The sequence below is a fragment of the Meriones unguiculatus genome, chromosome 9, assembly GCF_030254825.1.
Source record: "Meriones unguiculatus strain TT.TT164.6M chromosome 9, Bangor_MerUng_6.1, whole genome shotgun sequence".
NCBI classification, from domain to species: Eukaryota; Metazoa; Chordata; class Mammalia; order Rodentia; family Muridae; genus Meriones; species Meriones unguiculatus.
The window spans coordinates 115,337,075-115,360,440 of NC_083357.1; the positions used below are offsets into that span (position 1 = coordinate 115,337,075).

Here is a 23,366-nt window from a genome sequence, read left to right on the forward strand (position 1 = left end):
ACGGCAAGGGATGGGTATAGTTGGGAAACCTCACACCAACTACTGCAGGTATCTGAGAAAGAATGCTCATTCCATAAGGGCATCAAATCTCACAGAAGATGGCACAGAAGCCTCGAAGCAGCAGCAGCAACGGCTTTCCCCTCTCCTTCTGTTATCTCATCCAAGCCCTCAGCTCATGGAATGGCCCTCCACATTGACGGTAACCTTCCCCCTATCTCTGGAAATGGCCCCAGAGATTCCACAGCTTCCTCCCCACCCCAATCTCCTCGGTAACTTAAAATCCAGTAAGGCTATGGAAATTAAGTATCTCAGTAAGAACGTGGCATGAAACAGTTTAATTCTCCCAGCTCACGGAGGACAAAGCCCAGCATGGCCACGTGTCTTGTCTGTCATCACACAGGTATGAAGTGAAAGATCTTGGGAGTTTTCTAGCTCACATTTGACACCACGCTATCCAACTCCACACTTCTACGGTCCACACCCCAGCAGCCCAGAGTAAGACTGAAATGATCACTTACAATCACTATAAGGCACAGGCGTACACGTGGCTCAGCTGCATTTCGTGACATTAACGTGAGGAAACACTAGATGCTGCACCCAGAGCAGTATCTGAACAATGTAGGCATCTTCTTTTTACGCCAACAAGATTTCAGTAAGACTTAGTCCCGTAGGGCAATAAAAAGGCTCACATCATGGAGGACTGAGGATCTACGTCAGGGTGGGTTGCTGGCCTAGCACCCTAGGTCCTGGGTTCAGTTCACAGCCCGACACCAAAGGGGGGAACAAAGTTAATTTTGCACAGTCCTCCTCCATGCTAGGCACCTGTACAGTCTCTACGGGTTAACACCTACTAGGACGGCAGAGTCTGTACTCCAGTTGAAAACTGAGCTGTTGACAGAGAACAGCTCTCCTGAAACACCACATTGGGGCCAGCAAATGCTGAGACCCCTTGAGGCCCGCCCGGCCCACCAGTTTAAGTTGGCAGTCATCCAGTCCTGTTATCTAAACCAGGACAAAGCTGGGCATGGTGGTGCATGCAAAGGTGGGAAGTTCTCTGTGGTTTCAAGGCCAGCCTGATCTACACAGCAAGTGACTTCCAGGGTAGCCAGGGCTACATTCAGGGACCAGTTAGTAAACCTCATTTAGATTCTGATATATACATCCTGAAAGAACAAAACAAAACCAAGACAAACAGGGCTGGGGAGACAGGACTTGGGAGCCTGCACTGCTCTCACAGAGGACTGGAGCTCGGCCGCTCTGCAAGAATCTACAGCCCTGGGCTCCCCAGGCAGCAGGATTCACGTGCACATACCCATTCACAGAAACATCTACGTACACACAATTTTTAAAAAATGCAGGACACTTGTGAGACACACCTTTAACCACAGCACTCACAAGGCAGGGGCAGGTGACTTTCCGAGTTCCAGGCCAGCCTAGTCTATAGAATGAGTTCCAGGACAGGCAAGGCCTCACAGAGAAACCCTGTCTCATAGTAATAATAATAATAATAATAATAATAATCACATCTCTAAAAGATGGATATAAAACAGGACACATGTTTTGTATACATTTTTGTGAGAGGGTACATGCTGGCTGGTGAGGGATCCTTTAAGAAATGGCAATACAGAAATGGTCAATCAGACCTTGGTCACATCCTGACCAACAAGAAACTCAACAAAAGGCCAGAGATTAAAAACAATGTATTAGATGAGCAATTTTATACTCATTTTATATAAGAGAACTTACACAATTTTACATAGCTGGCATTTCCTCTCCACTGAGCTCCTCCCAACTTCTGTCTCTAACTCCTTTTACTGAAGGCATCATGTAGACAGAACTGCACAGAGCATCATGTAGACACAGCTGCACACAGCATCATGTAGACACAGCTGCACACAGCATCATGTAGACACAGCTGCACAGAACATCAGAGACATAGCTGCACACAGCATCATGTAGACACAGCTGCACAGAACATCAGAGACACAGCTGCACACAGCATCATGTAGACACAGCTGCACACAGCATCATGTAGACACAACTGCACACAGCACCATGTAGACACAGCTGCACAGAACATCAGAGACACAGCTGCACACAGCACCATGTAGACACAGCTGCACACAGCATCATGTAGACACAGCTGCACAGAACATCATGTAGACACAGCTGCACAGAACATCATGTAGACACAGCTGCACAGAACATCATGTAGACACAGCTGCACAGAACATCATGTAGACACAGCTGCACACAGCATCATGTAGACACAGCTGCACACAGCATCATGTAGACACAGCTGCACACAGCATCATGTAGACACAGCTGCACAGAACATCAGAGACACAGCTGCACACAGCATCATGTAGACACAGCTGCACACAGCATCATGTAGACACAGCTGCACACAGCACCATGTAGACACAGCTGCACACAGCACCATGTAGACACAGCTGCACACAGCATCATGTAGACACAGCTGCACAGAGCATCAGAGACACAGCTGCACACAGCATCATGTAGACACAGCTGCACAGAGCATCATGTAGACAAGCAGCACAGGTTGCGGGAATGATCACTGAAACACAGAATCAATTCCCCACTTCATCTTGCCCACATGAATAGGAGTATGTTTTCTAGACCCTCCAGCCTCAGTTTCCTCACTGTGAGGACAGAGTCATTCCCACAAGCTTTTCTTATAAGGATCAAAAAACCCACTATCCCCAAGTGCCCTGGTCCAAGGGCCCCTGCTCCCACTGACACCTCCTGAGCACCACAGGGACAGCTGAGCTCCACTGTAGCCATAATCCTTACACTCGGAGGTCAGAGAGTCCTAAGAGAGAGACCTGAAAGAGAATGGGGATGAGGGTGGTTCAGAACACTTGACCTAAAACAGGGAGGTTCGGAAAAGTGTACTGACCTTGGGGAAGCTGTAATCTGTGTTCTGGGTTTTTACTGTCCATCAGAAACTGAAGGAGCCTTTTAGAATTATTAAAATCAGAACTCAAACTGGCCTAGGGATGAGCTGGCCTTGGGTTTTTCTTTAGTTTTCTTTTGTTGTTGTTGGCTTTGGCTACACAGGTAGTTCACCACAATGAAGCCTGAGAAACCAACTGGCAATATGAACTAGAAAGACCTTAACTGGGGCTAGAGCTGCAGTTCTGTGACAGAGTGTGTGTTTAACATGTGTTAGGCCCTGCATTCAATCCCAACACTATCAAAAGGGAAAAGGAAACTCAATCAAAACAGGCTGGTGAGCCTCACAGAAATAATTTCCATCAGGCGGGCATAAAGGTGGGTAGACATCTGTAATCCCAGAACTCGGGAGGTAGAGGCAGGAAGTTCAGGAGCTCAAGACCAGCTTGGGCTACATATCAAGTTCCAGGCCAGGCAGGGCTACATGAGACCCTACCTCAAAAAATTAAATAAGAATAATTTTCATCAGCAGACAACTGAAGAAGGCAACCTGAGAATATGCTCATGAAATCCAGCACCAACAACCAGCCTCCATTTGTACTAAGTAAATCCTGCCAGCACACCAACCACTCTCCTCACGGGGAATGGCCTCCCAGGAGATCCATTGCCTCTGGACTCCCGTGGGGCAGGTGATGTGGTCTCTCCTGACACTTGTGGAAAACATAATCTCCCACAGTGTTGGCAAGTAGCTCAGCCACACCTTGGACGACGGTCTGGAGACCTGTTCCTTTCTGGTGCTCAAACTACCAATGAGATGCTCAACTCTGACAATGACATTGGGATCCGTAAGCAGGCATCTCTATGGCCAGCCCCAAGGGACCTGAGGAACTGGGTATCAGGCTACCTGTGGAGGCCACCTGCGGAAGCCACCTGTGGATCACCTGCGGACCACCTGTGCATGCTCTGGGTCAGCTTATGAGAGAACTCAAAGCTCCCCCCCCCTTTCTCTCCTGCCCTGCCCAGAACCGGTCTCTGTGACCCCTTCCTCCTTCCCTATTGTCTTCCCTTCCCCCTTCTCTTAATAAACATTCCCCGAGGAACCAGTCTTGTGGTATGATTTGGGAACCTGCCGTGTAACTGATGCACAATTCTAGCAATTGACACCATGTACGAAAATAGAGGTGAAGCAGGAGGCCATGTGAGGACAAACACCTCAGACGGAGAGGCCAGTGGACTGTGCCACGGATCCGCACCGCTCCCAGCAGCGCCCCCGTCATTCCTCTCCAGGCCTTACCACCTTGCTGCCCTCTGCCTAGGTGGAAGCCTCGGGCACACCCTGTAGCCTCCTCCTGCCTTGTCCTGAAGTGTATCTAGTGTCAGACCTCACTGATCACACCAACCACTTTCCTCAGGGGGATGGCCACCCAGGAGATCCAGTACCTCTGGACTCCCATGATCAGACGAGAGCGTGAGCTGTGAAAACAGGTGAGTCCTTCACTGCAAACGAGACTGCACACAGCGAAGCCTGAAATAGGGACCATCTTCCCTTCTTCAGTGTGTCTGGCAGAGCCTCTCTGGCCACAGCTGAACTGTGGCCGCTGCCCCCTCTGGAGTCATGGAACTGCATGTGAATTCTGGTTCGCTCCAGAGAGCAGGAGGCACAAGAGCTTTTTGAGCAGGATAGCCCCAATTTGTTTTAGGGTAATTTTCCTTCCGTTAAAAGAAAAAGCTGACTCCACAGCCAGGCTTGAGGAAACACTGAGTTTCCCTGAGTCTCCCAAACACCTGCATCAATCAGTGGGCATTTGGTGAGTGGGGGAATAACCGAATAAGTAAATGGTTCCACTGGCATCTAGAAAGTTAAACAGACGTGTCAGATGCCAGAGGATAAATGACTGGAGGGTTTATGTCTTAATAACTGGACAGATGATGATGCTAACAACAAAATGATGGTTTAGCCTAACAAATGATAGGGAGGTATCCTCCTCAGGGCTTCTCTGCTGTGATGAAACACAAAACCAAAGCAACGTGGGGAGGAGAGGACATTGGCTTATACTTCCATCTCACAGTTCATCACTGAGGGAAGTCTGGACAGGAACTCAAAACAGGGCAGGAACCTGGCAGTTTTGGCAGGAGCTGATGCGGAGCCGAAGAGAGGTGCTGCTTACTGGCTTGCTCATCATAGCATACTCGGCCTGCTTTCTTATAGAACCCAGGACCACCAGCCCAGGGATGGCACCACCCACCATGGGCTGGGCCCCCCATGTCACCAATTAAGAAAACACTCTACAGGCTTGCCTACAGCTAGATCTTATGGAGGCATTTTCTCAATCGGGGCTCCCGCCTTTCTGATGACTCTGGCTTGTGTCAACCTGACATAAAACCAGCCAGCACAGGAGAAACATGCACACAAAAACCATATTCATTTACTCACAACCAAAAGGCCTGCTTGACAAAGCCAGCACACACATTCAGGCGGCCAGCCTTTCTACCTGCCTGTTGCTAGAGCCCAGCAGCAGACAGATGCTGACAACTTGCGGTCTTGACGGGACACACCTTCGACATTTTCTGAGGATCCAGACAGCAGTTCAGCTGTAACACAGCCAGCTCCAAGCCACCAGGTTCCTAAGAAGATGCCCAACCTCATGCCTAACATGAAAATGGAACAAATCGTGTAGGCGCTCAATGGACCCCTGGCCCGTGCCTCTCAGTGTGTGGTCCAGGGATATTAGAAGAAGTAGCCATCAAAACAGATCCCCAGGACCCAACCAAGCGCACTAGGGCCTCACAGTGGGGGCTCCACAGGAGGCCAATACCTACACTCTTAAAAGCATGTTGAAGGCCATGGCTGAGACAGGTAAACATGGCTTTTACTGTCTAGACACCAAGCTCCCACTCTGCTCACGTCCACTTTCAGCGCTCTTCATACCTTACGTAATAAGGAGGTCTTAAAAGGGTTAATCCTTAAATGAGTCTGAAACTTTCCTTCCTACTCTGGAGGACAGGAGGGGTTTTTTGTTCCCTTCAGAAACCTGGCACTCTGCCTATCACCAGCCACAGAGATGGCTCAGCAGATAGACTTGCTTAATCACCACCAAGCCTGGCGACCTCGTGAGGTTCATCCCAAGACTCACCGGTACAGACAGAGTTTTCCTCTGACCTACCCACTTGCCTGGTAGGTGTGGGGTGTGTGGGCATGTGGCGGGAGGAGGTGGGAGTGGAGGTGAGGGTGCTGGGGATAAAGTATGTTTGTTAAAAAAAAAAAAAAACAAAACACTGAAAATATGGCACCAAAGTGCCATGGTGTAAAATAAAACACTGCCACACTGGATACGGTTCACACCTATCATCCCAGCACTCAGGACAGTAAGGTGGGGGAGTTCCCTACCCTGTACCACAAAACGAGTAAGTAGCCAGCACAGCTGACCCTTGGTGGGGCGCCACACAGCCAGCCTCTGCGAACCATCTGCATTGCTGTCCTCCTGTCATGAGCTTTGTCTAAGCCTGGTCCCAGGGTCTGCCCCACCACAAGTGGCAGCTTCTACAACAGCATGGGCTCGGCAAGGCGACACCTCTCAACAGGGGCACAGCCAGCCACAGGGGAATGAGGACATAACTGCCCTCTGGGGCCAGGTGCATCTGTGCCCTGGAGTCCCTCAACACTGGCACCCTGGGAAGGCGCCATCCCGTAGGCCTTCCATCTGCTGCTGCAACCCAGGACCTCCAGGGTAGTAGGCCTGACCAGGGAGCAGCGAGTACACCCATGGCCTTGCTGGACGTTGCTGGCACCACCAGGGGGCAGCAGGGAAGCAGGGCAACCCCCATCCCCAGCTGGACATAGTAGTTCTTTTTGTTGTTGTTTTCTTTTGTTTTTCATTTTTCTTTTCAGGTTTTCAAGACAGGGTTTCTCCACGTAGGCCTGGCTGTCCTGGAACTCTCTTTGTAGACCAGGCCGGCCTCTGCCTCCAGAGAGGACTGGGATTAAAGATGTGCGCCACCACAGCCCTGCTGGACACGGTATTTCATAAGCTATATTCCATTCCATTTATTGCTAATGACATGACAGACGACACAATAAGCGATGATGAGAAAATGAGCTGTTTTGAAAAGCTGTTTTGAAACTTTGGCAGCCTTAGTTAAAACAACACAATAGCTAAAAAATATATATATATATATACACGCAGGGATCAAGATGACCCTGGGATGTGAAAGAGATCCACTGATGGAGCTCGCCTGAGGGCCACTGGTACAGATCACGTGCAGCCTGCACAATGCTCTACTCCAGACCCCAGGCCCAGCGAGGAGCGAGCGGCGGAGGAGGCAGGGACTCATACCACACCACTGTCGAATACGCTGCGCTCAACAGCAGCGAGAAACCGCATAAGCTACAGTCAGAAAATACCGTGTCTTAAAGGCGACACAGAGAAGTCCACCATAAAAGTAACGGTCTGCAGCAGGATTCACCGCTTTACTTAGTGTCAACACGCTCCTGCAAATGAGTGCACTGATGCAACAAATGCAGGCAAGAGACAGCTAGAATGTCAGCAGGCACACTGGACCAATTCAAGGCATCCTTATTCCGTCCCAGTGTTTCCTCAGTCTTCAGTTTCTTACATGGAAACCAGCCATCTCTTGAAATCCACAATTTTCAATAATCTTAATGTACAGCCAAAATCAAACCATGTTACAAATTCACCAAAACGCTATGAAGGCTTATAGTATTGGCTGTTGTCATCTGGCTGCATAGCTACCAAGTCAGGAGTCTAGGAAGCAGATCAAGTGTGGGAGGAAAAGCAAATACTCCAGAAAGAAGGTGAAAAATCTGGCTTTCCCAACTGTAGCAGGGCAGCTGCAAAAGGAAACTGTTGGAATTGAGGGTTCCCTCCATGCAGGCTCCAGTCCCCACACAAAGAGATGGAGACCTGTTCCATTTATAATAAGCTTCAAGTATCATAACTGGTCAGCTATTGATCTATTCTAACTGGACTGTGTTAGCCTGGCCTACTTCCCAGCATGTGCCCCGTTACTTGTCCTCCTGTCTCACCTGGCCCCTCTGCTCCATCCTTGTTCCCACTGACCCCTCCATGGAGACCTCCTACTCATGGCAAGGCGACCTTCTCCATCCAGCCACCTTTCTCTTCGGGCCCAGCCTCATGGCGCCACCCTCTTCTCTCCCCTCCCCTTGCTCTCCTCTCCTCATGGGACCCCCAGACTGGGCACAGAAGTCCCGCCTACTGTCTCCTCTGTCCAGACATTGGTTCTTTAGCTTCTTTATTAACCAATCAGGGAAAGCTGGAGAGATAACACTGAGACAGGAGATTCCTCACTCGAAATGACAATACCAGAATCTGTCAGCATTTAGCAATCAGATATACAAAGACACACCTTAATACAATGTGAATGAGGGTCACCTCAGGGAAGCCACTGAACCCCAGTGCAGAAATGACGCGCTGGGTAGCTAGTCACAAGATGTCATCTCTGCGCACAGGTGGCTTCACCAAGTCATAGCCCCCCTGCAAAGTGCAATCCGGGAATGGCGATGCCACAGCACAGCGAGTCAGCCTCAGCCTTCATCGGCAACACCTGGGCCCCTCTGAGACGAACAGGGGCGTGACACGAGCCTCCATTCCGACTACACTAAATCAGTCTGGAGGGGCACGGGGAACCTGCATCTTCTAATAAGCGCCGACTGCCCTGCTGTTCGGCATCGACCACGGGCATTTCACGCGCATCTTCGGTGGCGGGACTGCAGGAGGACCTGATCCCCAGGAAAAGCAGTGCATACAGACTATCCGGGAGCCACACTTCACGGGCGTGGCTCCTGCCGGACACTCGGGACTGTGTGACCCTTGACAGCTTACTGGAAACACCTCAGCTTGGGTACCTTCCCAGGTAGGAACCGGAGGCATAGCCAGTTTCTTCCCGGCTGGAAAGCGGAAATGGGTGCCCACCCAAGAGAGCAATGCAAAGCCTTTGTATAACCTTGACTATCCTGGAAATCACTGCGTAGAGCAGGCTGGCCTTGAACTCACAGAGATCCATCCAACTGCCTTTGCCTACTGAGTGATGGGATTAAAGGCTCAAAGGCAGCTGACACCACACCCAGCTACTACATTCTTTAAGATTGGGTATTAAAAGAATGTGGGCTCACACCTATAATCCCAGCACTGGAGAAACTGAGGCAGCAAGGGGGATTGCTGTGCGCTCAGACTGTGCTACAGAAGGAGGCCGTCTTAAACAAACAACAAAATGCCTGCTCCATTGTCCCAGCTGGTCAGCTCCTGCGGCCCAAGTGTTCCCAGCCCAGCCTTCCAAGAAACCAGGACTCCAGGTGTGCCACCACACCCAGCTCTCCTCCCCTCACCTACATTTTGAAAGTCCACTCAAAGAAAGGTCATCACGAGTTCTGGGTTTTGCAAAAAGCTCAGGAGACCAAGACAGCCCACCTGCTTTGAGGTATTTTGTTATACCCACTCCACCCATCTTCCTCCTTCCTGCATGTTCCTCCCTACCAAGCGACCAGCATCAGATCCTGTGCACACTGTATACAGCACACTTAAAACAATAGTAAATGACTCTTTGAAATCCCCTAGGTTTTCCCATTTTAAAAAGGTAACATCAGAATGTGATAAAGATGGAATGGCAGAGTACGAAAAACTATACCAGTTAGCCAGGCGTGAGTAATAGCCAGCCCTGGGCTACCAGATGGAAAAGTACTTAGGAATGTCACTTTCACCTGCTTCCTACAATAAAAGGGGCAGGGCTGGGGCAGGGAACCCATCCGTGGTTGTAGGCCATGGCTTGTCTCGGAACACCCCACAGGCTTCAGAAACTCGTCCCCAAGAGCGAGGCATGCACCAAAGGCAGAAATAAAAAGTCAGCCCAACAGGGAGAGAGACAAGCTCCACTACGGCTGCATGTCAGTGATGGAAGGAAACGTTACGGAGATCCTATTCCAGAGCAGTGTCCCCATTCAAAAGTAAATCGGACATCATTTTCCCACACGAGACCAGCCACACTGAGGTACCACGACAGAGAGGGCCAGAGAGAGAGACGGGGTCTTAGAGGTTATAGAACTTCCTTGCACACACACACAAGCACCCACAGTGGCAATAGGTGGAGCTGAAAGAAAGGTCTGGTGAGGTGCTTCAGAAGCGGCGGGACACTTGAGGTTGGCTCCGATGCAGACCCCTAGCTCCAGCTGCGAGAAGACCAGATGTTCCCGGCTGCTTCATTTAAAGAGAAAGAAAAAGAGGTGCTGTTTGGGCGCGGGAGCCATGCAAGCCCTGAGCGGAGACCAGCGCAGGCGGGCGTGCAGGGTGCACCTTCCAGGACGCCTCCGCACCGCCCCCGATCCCCGCGCTTTCCGGTGGGCGCTCCCCGTGCCTGCCCCCGGTCCCGGCGTGCCCCTCCCGGCGTGGCTCGGCGCAGGCGTGGGGTGCCGCCGGGGCGCGCAGGCGGCTCGGCGCACGCGCGACGGGGAGCAGGGAGCGGGCGGCCGCGCCGGGAACGCGTCCCCCCACCGTGTCGGGCCCGCGCGGGGCGTGGGACACGCGGCCGAGCCGGCGCGGAGCATCTCGCGGGCGGCGAGACGGGCCCGGGCGGGGCACTCACCAGAAGAACAAGCGCGAGCAGAGGTTGGCGTCCTGCAGCGGGTTGGGCTTCACCTCGGTGTGCACCGGCAGCATCTTGCCGGGGGCTCGCGGGGCCGGCGGCGCGCGCAGTCCCGGCAGGCGCGGGGGAGAGGATGCTGGCGCTCCGGCCGCCCGCCGCGCCGGTCCGCTCGGCGGGAGCCTCGCAGGCGGCGGCTTCCGGGAACCGAGCGCCGGCCCGCCCTGACCCCGCCTCCCGGGGTTCCTCGGGGCTCCCGCTGCGCGTCGCCGCCGCCTCCCGGAGCCCGGAGCGGCGTGTCGCGGGGAGCGCAGGGGAACGGCGGGGCCCGCGCGCAGGTGCCGGCCGGTGGGCGGAGGGGGGCACGAGGCCGGCCCGGCGAGGACGCTGCACGTGCTCGGGGCCCGTGGCAGACTTGCCCAAGTTTAAGATCTGCGCCCAAGCACCACCCTGGAGGTGGCGGGGCGGCCCGCCCCCGAGCTCGGACACGCCCCCTGGGCTGCGCGCTACGGGAGAGCCGGTGGAGGCAGCGGCTCTCCCTGGCTGGCTGCCCGCATCAGGACCAAATGGGGTGCTGTGGGAGGCCCTCCGACCTGCCGGCCGACAGGCTGACCTGGAACGACAGCACGGTTTAACAGACTGCCTTTGCAGACCCGAAGGCCGTGAAGACAGTCGGGCCACACGAACGCAAGGATGTGGGAAGGTGAAATGAATGTTGCCCTTTCGGACGGGCTTTTGGCCTCTCCTGTGCTGCTTGGCGGACCTCTATAAGCGGTTGGCTGTCCTCTTAGATTGGGTAAGGGAGATCAGATAATAGACCGCCTGTCGTGTTTCTTTGACCGAGCGCTGAGAGGCTCGCAGAGGACCAGTGTGGAAAGGAACCAGTATTACAGGACACCTTGGTGTGCCTTTCTGTACGCCTACGCCGCTTTTAGTTTGTACAGTGCCCTTTTCGAGATGGCTAGGCCCACTTTACCGGGTAAACTTAGACTCAGAAGAGCCAGCCAGCCTGAGATCTTAAGGTCAGTGATGATGAAACCGGATCTGTACTCAAGCTGTCCTGTGACCCTGGACAGTCAGTGCCAGACTGCGCCCACAGTAAGGTCTGGTTCCTAGCCTTGGACCCCTGTTCACAAGCCCTACTGTCTGTTCATGCCCGCTGTTCATGCCCGTTTCCGAACTCGTGGTGCTGGGCACAGTTCCTTCTTTCTGTGTGAGAAAACACTGACCAGGTACAACCTGGCGGGAAAGTGTTTATATCAGGCCTACACTTTCGGGTCACAGCCCAACACTGAGGGGAGTCAGGCCAGGAGCTGAAGCCTCAGCCTTGGAGGGCTGCTGCCTGCCGACTCAGGCCTGAACAGGGTAGCACCCTCATGCCATCGCAAACACAGCATTGGCCCAGCGGCCACTGGCCAAGCTCATCTGTTCAGTTCTTTGGTTGAGTTCCTGGTGACTCTGGGTTGTGTCCAGCAGAAGAAGAAAAAAGTAACCAACTCAACTTTCAAGTAACCGACTCAACTTTAGTCATTTTCCGTGTCTGTTTATTAACAACGGGATTTTTTGTACAGAGAGTCTTGGTATAAATAAGCATGTATTTAGAAACCAGGCGGATGTGGGGGTCCATGACTTTAATCCCATGACTTTGGGGGTAGAAACAGGAGGAACAACGACTCCAGGTCATCACTGATGGGCAGAGAGTTCCTGGCCATCCTGACTATCTGAGAGGCCCCGACTCAAAACGCAAAACTAAGTTGAAAAAGATAAAAGTAATATGCCAGGCAGCGACACCCAGAAGCCGAGCAAGGCGAGAGGAAGTTCAGGATGGGTGGGCCACCCCTGGAGATTGAGATCTAACTGGATAGGAGAGAGAAGGAGACAGTGTCACATACACCCCATTTGAAACCAAGGATGGCTTTGAACCCCTTCATCTACCTCCCAGGCTGGGATCGCAGGCATGTGCCGTCATGCCCCGTCATGCCAGCTGTGAGTTTCTGAGCCTGGGACACATCCCAGTAAGTCAGCTGCTCGCCTTACAGGCACAAAGACCCCAGTCCATCCAACTCTCCAAAAGCCAGGCCTGGTGGCCCAGTCCCAGCAGGGGAGGCAAAGGCAAGGATCCCTGAGGCCCTGGCCATCGGCCTATCTACTTCAAACATTCCAGCGCAGTTGGAGACCCTGCTGCAAACAAAAAACAGAAAGTAGATGGCACTTGCGTAGTGACAAGCTTGAACACATGCACACACAAATGTTTTATATAGATAGATAGATATAGATATAGATACATGTATATATGTGTGTAGATATAATAGATAAATAGGTGTAAAGCTTGAGCTACTCAGGAGAAGGAGGCTGCAGAAGGCCCTGGGTCAAGGCCCTTAGGACCAGTCTGAACAGCATGGCTATATTTGCCTTTCAAAAAAAGAATAAATGAAAGTCAGGTACATAAAGTAACAAAATGGCCAGGCACAGTAGTGCACGCCTGTAATCCCAGCACTGGGGATCTCTGAGTGCTAGGTCAGGCTGATCTACAAATAGAGTCCGGTCAGTCAAGGATACACAGAGAAACCCTGTCTCAAAAAAAGGAAAAAAAAAAAATATATATATATATATATATATGTATAGCAAAATGCTGGTCATTTTGAACTGAGTGGAGTGAATTCATTATACAGAATTTTGGGTATTTCATGTGTGTTTTCAGACTTCCCATTGCAAAGAGAAGCGTTCCAACTGGACCTGAGAGCTGGCCATTCGCTGGCCTTCCTCTCCATGGTTTTCAGATAAGGCAACGCATGAGCCAAAATGGGCAGGCCTTACCTGATTTCTGACGCTTTATGAGACTCCCTGCATTCTCTCCCTAGTGTTCGCTTGTCTGCTGCCTCTACTTCAAAGCCTGGCATCTGTCTGCTGGAGACAGGAGACTAGTGGCTTTCCCTGTGCCCACTCCATCCCTGTGCCCGCTCCATCCCTGGGACTGCAATTAGCACACTCCCGGCGGCCAACACGCTCACTCGGTCCCTTCAGCTTTTCTGAGTTGCTGGCTTTTGATTTCTAACTAAGCTGGTTTGAAGCTTAACATTCTTTTCTGAACATTAACTAATGCCACATTTAGAAAAAATATTGAGAGCCAGCGTCTCAGAGTAAACAGACGCGGCTTAGGGGAACAAAGTTTTCCACTCTTCCTTAATCACGAGCCTCGCTCACCCTTATTTTTCTCCGGTCTCTGATGAGATTCTGAATTCATACTCTTTATAAGTCAGGTCGTTTGAGGCTCTCAACAATTCATTGCATTCTGAAGGCAACATACAAATGAAAGGAAGTCTGCTCATTTGTTTACAAATACTAGGGGTGGGGTATAGTTCTTGGCAGAGTGCTTAATGTGAAGCCCTGGGTTGAATCCTCAGCATGCACGCACACACAAAGACGTGTGTAAGTACAGTGTGCGTGGCTGTGTAGAAAGCCTGTGTGTCTCCATTTAGTGAATGTCTTCTTTTTACTTTACGGTTAGGCGAAAGCTATCGTGCAAAGGAGGAAGAAAGGCCTCTATTAGCAGTTGTTTACTTGCTTGATAATCCAGTGTTATGACTAAAAAGACAAACAGGAGCAAGCGTCAGAGAGGAGAGGCTGAGCACCCAGATGTCGCCGGCAGAGGGGGGTGCGCTGGCGGAGCGGAAGGCAGCCAGGCAGGCAACCCTTCAAGAGGCTGAAGGGTTGGGTGACTCAGCAGCTCCACGGCTGGGAGGAGAGCCAAGAGAAATGAAAGTGCAGATCCACACTGGAGCTTGCAGTGGAACAGCAGGATAGCGGGTGCAGAAAGGAGGAAGAACCCATGCCAGGAGGGGCACCTCAGAGTGGCATAGCTGTATGATGAGATGTTATTGGCACTTCGTAAAGAAAGAACAGATCATTTATGTGCGTTAACAAGCATGGGAGGCTGGAGAGATGGGTCAGTGGCTAAATGCTGTCGTTCGTTCAGAGGACTAGAGTTCGGTTCCCAGGACCCACGTGTTGGCTCACAACCATCTTTGACTCCAGTTCCAGGGGAGCTGACACTCTTGATCTGTGCTGGAACTGGGCATGAACTTGGTATACATCCACGCATACGTGCGTACAGGCAAAATATTCATATGCAAAGACTATGTTTTTAAATGTATTTTAGATGTGGGGTGTGTTGCATTTGCGTATCACACACCCACCTATACCAAGTTTGGGCCAGCAAGATGGCTTAGTGGATAAAAGCACTTGCCACCAAGCCTGACAACCTGAGTTCAATCCCAGGCCCTGCACGGTGGAAGGAGAGAACGGACTCCCAAGAGTTGTCTTCTGACTTCCACGAATGTACAGTGATACGTGCACATCCTCCTACAGAAACACAATAAATGAAATACAAGCTTTTGCAGAGCTGTTCAAAATACCAAGCAATGAAATACAGAGAGAAAATAGTGTTCTGTGCTACCCATTGCAGTGAAGAAAACAAAGCCTGAGAAAATGACCTGGAGAGGTTTGTTTTGGCCTAGGCCCTGAGTTAAGGTCACTTGGCCTAATTGCTTTGCCCTGAGGTATCATCCTGGTGGTCCCAGATTGAGGTGGAGGAGGACTTTCACCTCAGCCTCAGGGAAGCAAAGTAGGGAGGGGTATCCTAATACCCCCTTCAAAGGTCAATTACCAAGCTTCCTCTCCTAGCAGGGAAGTGCTAATTAACATTAGGGCCTTTGGGGCCTAAAATCCAAACAGCCACCAGTAATCCCAACTACTCAGAAGACAGAGGCAAGAAGATCACAAATTCAGGCCTGCCTGGGCTACACAGCCAATCCAAGGCTAACCTGGACAACATAGCAAGACTTCAAAATAAGAGAGAAAAAGGACTGGAAATAAAACTCAGTGTTAGATGGTATGTCCAGCATGTACAAGGCTGGCATTGATCCCAAGGCCACAAAAAGCAAACGGAAGATCGCATAATGTGTGTATGATGGTGCGGAAGTTGAAGGCTTGGTAAATTATTATAGATATTTATTTTGCATAAAAACTTAGGTTAACAAACACAGTTTCTGGCTTTAAGTTGGTCACAGTGTAGAAATTATGATTCCTGTGGAGTCTGCATTAGAGAGGGTGTGTGTGTGTGTGTGGTACATGGGCCATGGTGCATGAGTGGAAGCAAGACAACCATTTGCAGGAGAGTCCTGTGTAAAGGACTTTTAATCTAGAAACATGGCTGCTATAGCAGGGGATCAAATCTGAAGACCTAGGTCTGTGTGGTCCAGCTGGAATGCAGATTTGCCACACACCTTTAAACCCTTGGGCTGGGACTCAGACACACCCTTAGCACACCCCTTTTAATCCCAAAGAAGGTAAAGTTAGTTTGTAGAAGGAAGCAGCCATGTTTGAAAGTGACATCTGGTTGAGGAGCAGACAAAGTGACGAATCAGAGAACATTTGACAGAGTCAGAGATAGATTACTTTCACAGAAAAGTCTGTATTTCTAAATGAGCAAATTGACATAGGTGTGAGAAGGAGAATGACAGGTGTCAGGGGGAAACAGATGGGAAAAGGACAGAGAGGCTGGACTGCAGCCAGTGGGAGGGACCCTAGAGGACAGTCAGCAAGAGTGGCTTCTGGCCCTCACAGAATTGTGTTGTTAGCAGTTAGATGGTGCGCATTAAATGTCTGTCAAAATGTTTTGAAAAGCAGAGCAAGGAGAAGGAGGTGTCACTAACTCTGAAATCCCTAATTTAAGTAACCAGAAATGTAGTGTCGGGAGGGAGGGGCTTGAGTGGAGACGGAGCTCACACTCAGTCCCGGAATCAGACTCAGGAGACCAGACTCAAAGGTGCAGGCCTAACTATTGTCCAGTGTGACAGCCTGGAAGACACTGAAAGGCCGATCAGCTCCTCCCAGGCTGCCTCGAGCACCAGGAACAACCAGTCAGGTTGCTGCAACTATGAGGAGGTGTGGAGAGGCAAGGTCACCTCGGGAGGCAGTCATTGCCCTGGCCTCGGGTTTTAAGACTTCCCTTGTGTGCTAGGCTCCCTCGTGGATAAACACTGTGCATTGGGTCAGGACGCTTCCCCTGCCCTTCCCCATGGGCCTCCAGGAGGCTTGCCTCCACATTCCCCACCCTTAGCCTTGAGAAGTCTGGATGTTTTTAGTGATTCTAAGATTTAGAGACAGAATGCCGATCCTTTCATACGCTAACACTTGGGATTATTTGTGGAGATGTTTGAGATAAAGTCGTGAATACTGCTGTGAAGCGCAGTTGTTGCCGTAACATGATAAATGGTGATAAAGAAAGTGAGGTGCTCCTCAAGACGTCTACTTTCTGGCTAACAGCTATCACTTTTAGAGGAAGCTCTGCTTGCTGTGGCATGCAATAGTAGTTTACTTTGGTGGGATTTAGAGACGTCCATAACAAACGGATCTTCTGCCTGACCGAAGAACTGGTTGGGAAGGAAGCTAGAGATCCCTAAAATGAACTGCAGCCTTCGGCCACCAACAAAGGCCAGCCAGCTTAGGCCTCTCTCAAGACAGGATGGGCATAGAATGGACAGTGTAGAATCGGGTAAGCCTCCGCAGACAGATTGAGAGAAGATGAAAACGCTTCTCCTACAGTCCTCAGGTGGGTGGAATGTGAAGGGAGAGAGGAATCAGGAGTGTCCCTCAGCTAGATGTTCCACTCTGCAACCTCAACCGTAGGGGATAGCTAGCTGTCAGGCCTCGTCATAGGCGGGGCTACGAGGGAAAGCTTCCATCTGGTACTGGTGACTCGCTCCCAAACAAGCCGAAGGCCCGTGGTGAAGATGTGCGCCACGACAAACTATAAACTACCAGTGTTAAAGGCCAAAATGACAATTTAGACTTCTTGCTTGGCTTCCGTTTGAATGAAATAGAGCCAGTGTCTCTATGGTCTCAACAGAAAAGAACGGTTTTATAGACAGAAAGAAACAGAAACAAAGGACCACAACAAAAAACTGGCCTGACCATTTCAGTTACTTTCTTCATAAGATGAGAGAGAGCAACAGGAAATCATTGGCCTAGGGAGACCTCAGGGTAACTTTGCTTGTGCAAGAATTGAGGAAGGATCAGGGAAATGCAAATTAAATCTGCTTAGAGAGTTCATCTTCAGTCACAATGGCCAACATCAATAAAACATGGGACAGCTCACGCTGGCGGGAGATCTGGAGCAAGGGGAACACGGATTCTTTGCTGGTGGGCGCAGAAACTTGTACAGCTACTCTGGAAATTGGTGTGGAGGTTCTGCATGAAGCTGGGATGAGATCTACCTCAAGACCCAGCTATACCAATCTTGGGCGTGTAACCAAAGGCTCTACACCCTTCCACAGAGACAGCAGCTCCTCCATGATCATTGCCGCTCTATATTTCAAGAGCCAGAAATTGGAAAAAAAAAAAAAAAAACCTAGAGGACCATCAACGGATGGATAATGAAAATGCAATACAGTTACACAATGGGATAGTGTTCAGCTGTTACAAGCCTGGAATCATGGTATGACACCTAACACGTAGGAGGAGTGGTGTGAAGGGACCTGGGTAGCATCAGGTATCTGGGGTCTTAGTAAGTGATGGAATCTGCACGCCCAGCCGGAGCACAGTATCACTTTCAAGCCGGTTTTGTCTCTGTGTTGGTCAAGAGCTGAAAGAGTGCACTGCTCTTAGCATCTCTTTGCTTGAGGGCTTTTTCTGGCTGTGGGCCTGTATGTCCGTCAGAATACCTCATCCTGTGACGTGATGGGTCGGGAAAGGGTACAGGAATACCCCAAATCCTTTGAAATATTTTATTTAGAGGACATGGAAAGGGAAGGAGCTTGCCAAAGCCTACATTCAAGCTAATTTTAGCTAATTTTGCTGGAAGGTTGCCTGTATAAGGACATTTTCCTTATATGTAGAGATGTTTCAAGTAAAAATGTTAAAATAGCAATGAACTGTGCCTATGACCTTCGGATATGGCCACAGTGGTTTGAACGAGAATGGTCCTCATAGGATCATAGATTTGAATGCTTGGTCACCAAGGAGTGACACTATTTGAAAGGATTAGAAGGTGTGGCCTTGTTGGAGAAAGGGCTTGGGGGGAGAGGGGCAGCTTGTGGAGTTAGCTTTGGGCTTTCAAAAGCCCAAGCTAGTCCCATTGCCTTTCTCCTCCTGCTGCCTGTGGCTCTGGGTATGGGACTTTCAGCTTGTCACCATGAAGATAATAGACTAAGCTGTGAGCCAGCCCCAATTAAATGCTTTCTTTTGCAAGAGTTGCCTTGGCCTTGGTGTCTCTTGACAGCAGTAGAACAGTGTGAAGACAACGACCTTATACTTTTCTAGCTAGAAGCTTTTCAGTTTCTAGGAGTCTTAGAAGCAGGACTGTAAAATCATGTCCAGACCGTACGAGCAGCTGTGAGTGTGGCCTGAGATGGCTAAACTAAAATTTTCACCACTTCACAGGGCTTAGAATGACTGTGGAAATGGCTGTGTGAGCGTTTGTGAGTTTGCAGACTGAGTTGCCTGAGAAGACCTGTGCTCTGTGTGGCCAGCACCATTCCACGGCGTTCACTGCTCCCTGCCTCCTGACTGCAGACACAAAATGGCTGCTGGCGCTCCAGCCACCACGACTTCTGTGCCACACTGGGACTGTGAACCACAGCAAACTCTCCCTCCCTTTTAAGTTGCTTTTGCCAGCTATTTGACTACTATATGAGCCAACACAACTGTTTTGTTTTGGGGTGTCTTGACCTTGATTCTCCAGAGTAAGCTTTGTACATGACAGTGGTGTCTCACAATATCAAAAGGTTGAACTTTATTCACAGTAAAAAATAAATAAATAAATAAATAAAATAATAAAGAATAAAAAGTGTCTTAATTCTCTCCTGCAGCCCTCATGGGTCTATTCTATGCCTGTCAGAAATTGTCCAGTGATCTTATCTCACATACACACATACTCGCATCCCTGAGCTTTGAGTTGTAACTTTAGAAGCCATCAAAAGCATAGGTAGGGCTACTGCAAAGACACTTAGGCATGGCCCCGAGAGAAACCCACACCCTTGCTCCTAGGTGTGAACTCCTCTCCCTGCACACTTTTCTTTCTGCTAACACCCATGGCTAGGGCCGTCTTAGTTCCAACTCAGCTGCATACTGACTCATCCTGAAATGATTTCCCGAGATGCAGCCAACAGCACAGGTTGCTACAGCCTGCGCTGTGGGACCTTGTTGGATCTGTGCCCCACAGCCACTAACAGGCTCACCTCTGCAGTGAACTCTCCTACGACAGTCGTCTCGGGGTCTGCTATCAAGGAGGCCAAACTACTGTGCCTGTTGGAACACCCTTCTGGTTTCCGAAATCCACATTTCCTGTGTCTGTTAAAGTACTACACCAGAAACACCTGGGCTGTTCAGTATGGCAGCACTATCCCCATAGGGTTTACAGATTTGTATTAAGTTTACTTATGTGTGTGTGCACACATGCATGAAAGTACATGTGTGCATCAGTGGCACAGGTGTAGGTCAGAGGACAACTTGTATCTTCCATCACGGAGTTCTCAGGAATTAAACTCTGGTCATCAAACTTGGAAGCACGTGCTGCGCCATTTCTCCCACCCCACATAAGGATTTCGAAGACATAAAATGTAGCCTGTCCCAATAGAGGTACTGTAATTGCAAAGTACACCATGGTTTTAAACCAATAGAGAATTTTTTAAAAGGTATCACTATTTTTACACCAACTATCTATTTAAATGCCAATATTTAGACACACTGGGTTTTCAAAATGTGTCTTTCTAAAGTTTACAATTGCAGGTTTGGCATAGTTTACATTTCAGTGGACAACACTGGCCACACCGCCGGGTGGCCTCTGACACCACACATTTCACACCCCAGAAGAGTGAGGGAAGGGCACGTGGTGATGCAGGCAACCTTGTTTGCTCAGTGGTTACAAGCCCTGGCTGCCCTTCCAGACAGCCTGGTATGGATTCCCAGCTCCCACGTGCCTGGAACTTAACTCCAGTTCCAGGGGATCCAAAACCATCTTCTGAGCTCTGCCTGTACAAAGAATGCATGCTGTACAATATATACGTGTGGGCAAAACACTCACACCCTAAAAATAAAAATAAGTCTGGAAAAAAAGAAACTAGTCCCAGTGCCTTTCCAGAAATCACTATGAAACTTAGACGAGTTCATCCCCTTTGATACAATAATTTGGCTTCAGGAATTTTAATAATATTGAGGTGAAAAGTCAAAGACAATGATTAATCTCTGTTTGTGAGCAGCTGGGGCAGGCAGCTCGGAGGTGAGACTGCAGCCAGGTTATGGAAACGGGAGCCAACCCAAAGCAAAGAGCTCCCAGCACAGAGAGCAGGGACGACAGTGAAGCAATGGAAGAATGGAGCAAGACTCAGGAGGTAGGAAGATGGACACCAGACCATCTCCCACCATCTCTTACCTGTGTCTTGGGGAAAACCCTCCTAAGTAAGCTATAATACTCAAATTTCCCAGGCCCACCTCAGTGCTGAGGACAAAACCAAGGCCTTTAGTTTTTCCCATGGGCCATAGCACCTCTGCTTGTCTGACCTGAGACAGCAACATCATTGGACTTCCAAGGCTGCCCTGGAACTCCCAACCTCAGGCCGTCAGACAGCTGGGACTACAGGGAAGCTTTCGAGCCATGAACAATAGAGATAGAAAAATATCACTCAGCCAGGTGGTGGTGGCGCCCAGTGCTGGGGAGATGGATCCCAGCACTTGGGAGGTGGAGGCAAGAGGATCTCTGTGAGTTCGAGGCCAGCCTGTTACACAAAGTGATTTCAGGACTATTACTCAGAGAAACCCTGTCTCGAAAAATCAATGTACATAAATTTATCTCGCTCATATGATGATGTGAAGCCATCAAGCCAGTTATGTTCCAGAATCCACGAGATTAAAACCAGAACAAATTGTTCCAGAACTTTAGCAGTGAGTATTTTGAGATTACAGGCGATTAAAACTCAAAGCAAATATAATCCTTCCCAGTTTTCTAAGTTGACCTTATAAGAAAGAAAGATACATTTTAAAGGAAGTGCTGTGATTAGTCTAGACAGGTGAGCAGGCAGGGCTGGAAGGCTGCCTGTGCAGCATGGCGAAGCCCCACATCCCCAGTGGGCACGGTGGGGCACACTCCCTGCACGCAACGGAAGCAGAAGTTTCGGGTGCTCCTCCGCTGTGTAGAAAGTTCTAGGCTGTTCTGGCCTACAGGAGACCCTGCCTCAAAAACAAAGCAGGTGCTTTGTGAATTTCACAAGTCTTTCTTTAAAACACAAACACTGCTAGAATTAAACCATCCCTAAAGTCAGTTATCAGCAACGACAGGACTGTAGAAATGAGAGACATGGAAACAAATTTCAAGTTTCCAAAGAAGCAGATTTGATCAAGAATCATGTTGCAAGCCAAATGTTATGTCATACACACTCATCACATGGCGAAACATGATTTTTCTTACACGTGTTTGGGGTGTGTGTATGTGCATGTGTGCATATACAGTGGTTCGTGTGGAGGTCAGGGGATAATTTGCAGGAGTCAGTTCTTTGCTTCTTTGCAGAAGTGAGTCCTAGGGTTCCAGCTCAGCTTCAGGTTGGAATCATGGACTGTTAACTAATGAGCCATCTTGTTGGCCCCAAAATAATTTTGTTTTCTTCCATAATATTTACCCTTCATAGAGTAGGAACTGTACCTTTTTTTCACCCCACTAATTCCTCACAATAGTACTTGTAATCATATAAGTCTAGAGCAAAGTGACATGAACTCTCCATTTGGGGAGAAAAACAAGATTTGGCCAAGGTCCTTGCTTTTTATTCCTCCTTGGTCTCTTAGCCCCCTTCCCATCTTTTCCACAAATGTTAGAGTTGCCAGGCAAAAGCCGGGGATTATGGCAAGTGAGTCAGCAGATCTGCTGTACCTGATGTAATCTCACACAAGGCTGGGCACAAACAAAGAGACCAAGGTCAGGAGCCAAGGGCTGCCTCAGAGGAAGCTGAAACAGGTTCACTAGAGCCAACTTGGTGGCATGACTGGCCCATTAAACCCTAGAGTGTAGACACTGGGAAAGAGCTTGCTGTGCTAACATGAGGGCCAGAGTCCAGGTCTCCATGAGCTGTGATTCAGCATCTGTGGTCCCAGTGCTGAGTCAGGATGGAGACAACAGGATCTCAGAACCAGCCCTGAGCCAAACGCGTGAGCTCAGCAAGAGACCCTGTCTCAAAAGGATGAAGAGAGATAGAGAAAGATAACCAGAGTTGACCTCTGGTGTCTGTGTGCACACGCATGCATGAACAGATGAATGAGGCCACATATCTGTGCAGAGACACATAACACACATATACATCCCCACACAAATGAATAGAGGGCTGAGGAAATAGAACTCTGAAAACTAAGGCAGATCATGAGACTGGAAATGGCAGGTTGTTTGTGTAGGTGGAGTACATTTTGAGTCAGAATCAGAGTGTCCTGGGACACTTTCTGGCCTTCTGCAGCGCGTGCTGAATGAATAGTGAACACACCTTTCTTCACTCCTGCGTATGAGCGAAAAGGTTCGCTCTCCTTCAGGACTTAAAGCAGAATGGACATTGCTCCGATTGGTTCTATCTGCTGTCTTACAAAGCTAATGGATGAACGAACATTTGCTCAAGAAGGAACTAAGTAACTGTAGGTTTTATTCCCAGACATCAACCCCATAGGGTTGTGTGGGGATGTGGTGTGTATGTATGTGTGTGTGTGTATTTAGCTGAAGAAAATAAATGCAAAAATGTAACTTCTCACGTGAATACACAAAATGCAGCATCTAACTGCTACAGTGGAACACTGTTTAGCCTTAAGGA

General features: G+C 49.7%; 1 protein-coding gene across 2 annotated transcripts in view; it reads right to left on the minus strand.

The window, feature by feature from the left end:
- The window catches only part of Abcc4 (ATP binding cassette subfamily C member 4), a 212,594-nt gene extending 201,762 nt beyond the window's left edge, over window positions 1–10,832 (minus strand). For both annotated transcript variants that reach the window (XM_021637101.2, XM_021637102.2), the window contains exon 1: window positions 10,531–10,832. In XM_021637101.2, coding sequence (XP_021492776.1) covers window positions 10,531–10,604 — 74 coding nt within the window. In that variant the 5' untranslated portion in view covers window positions 10,605–10,832. The remainder of the gene's footprint in view (window positions 1–10,530) is intronic.
- Window positions 10,833–23,366: the final 12,534 nt, after the last annotated feature.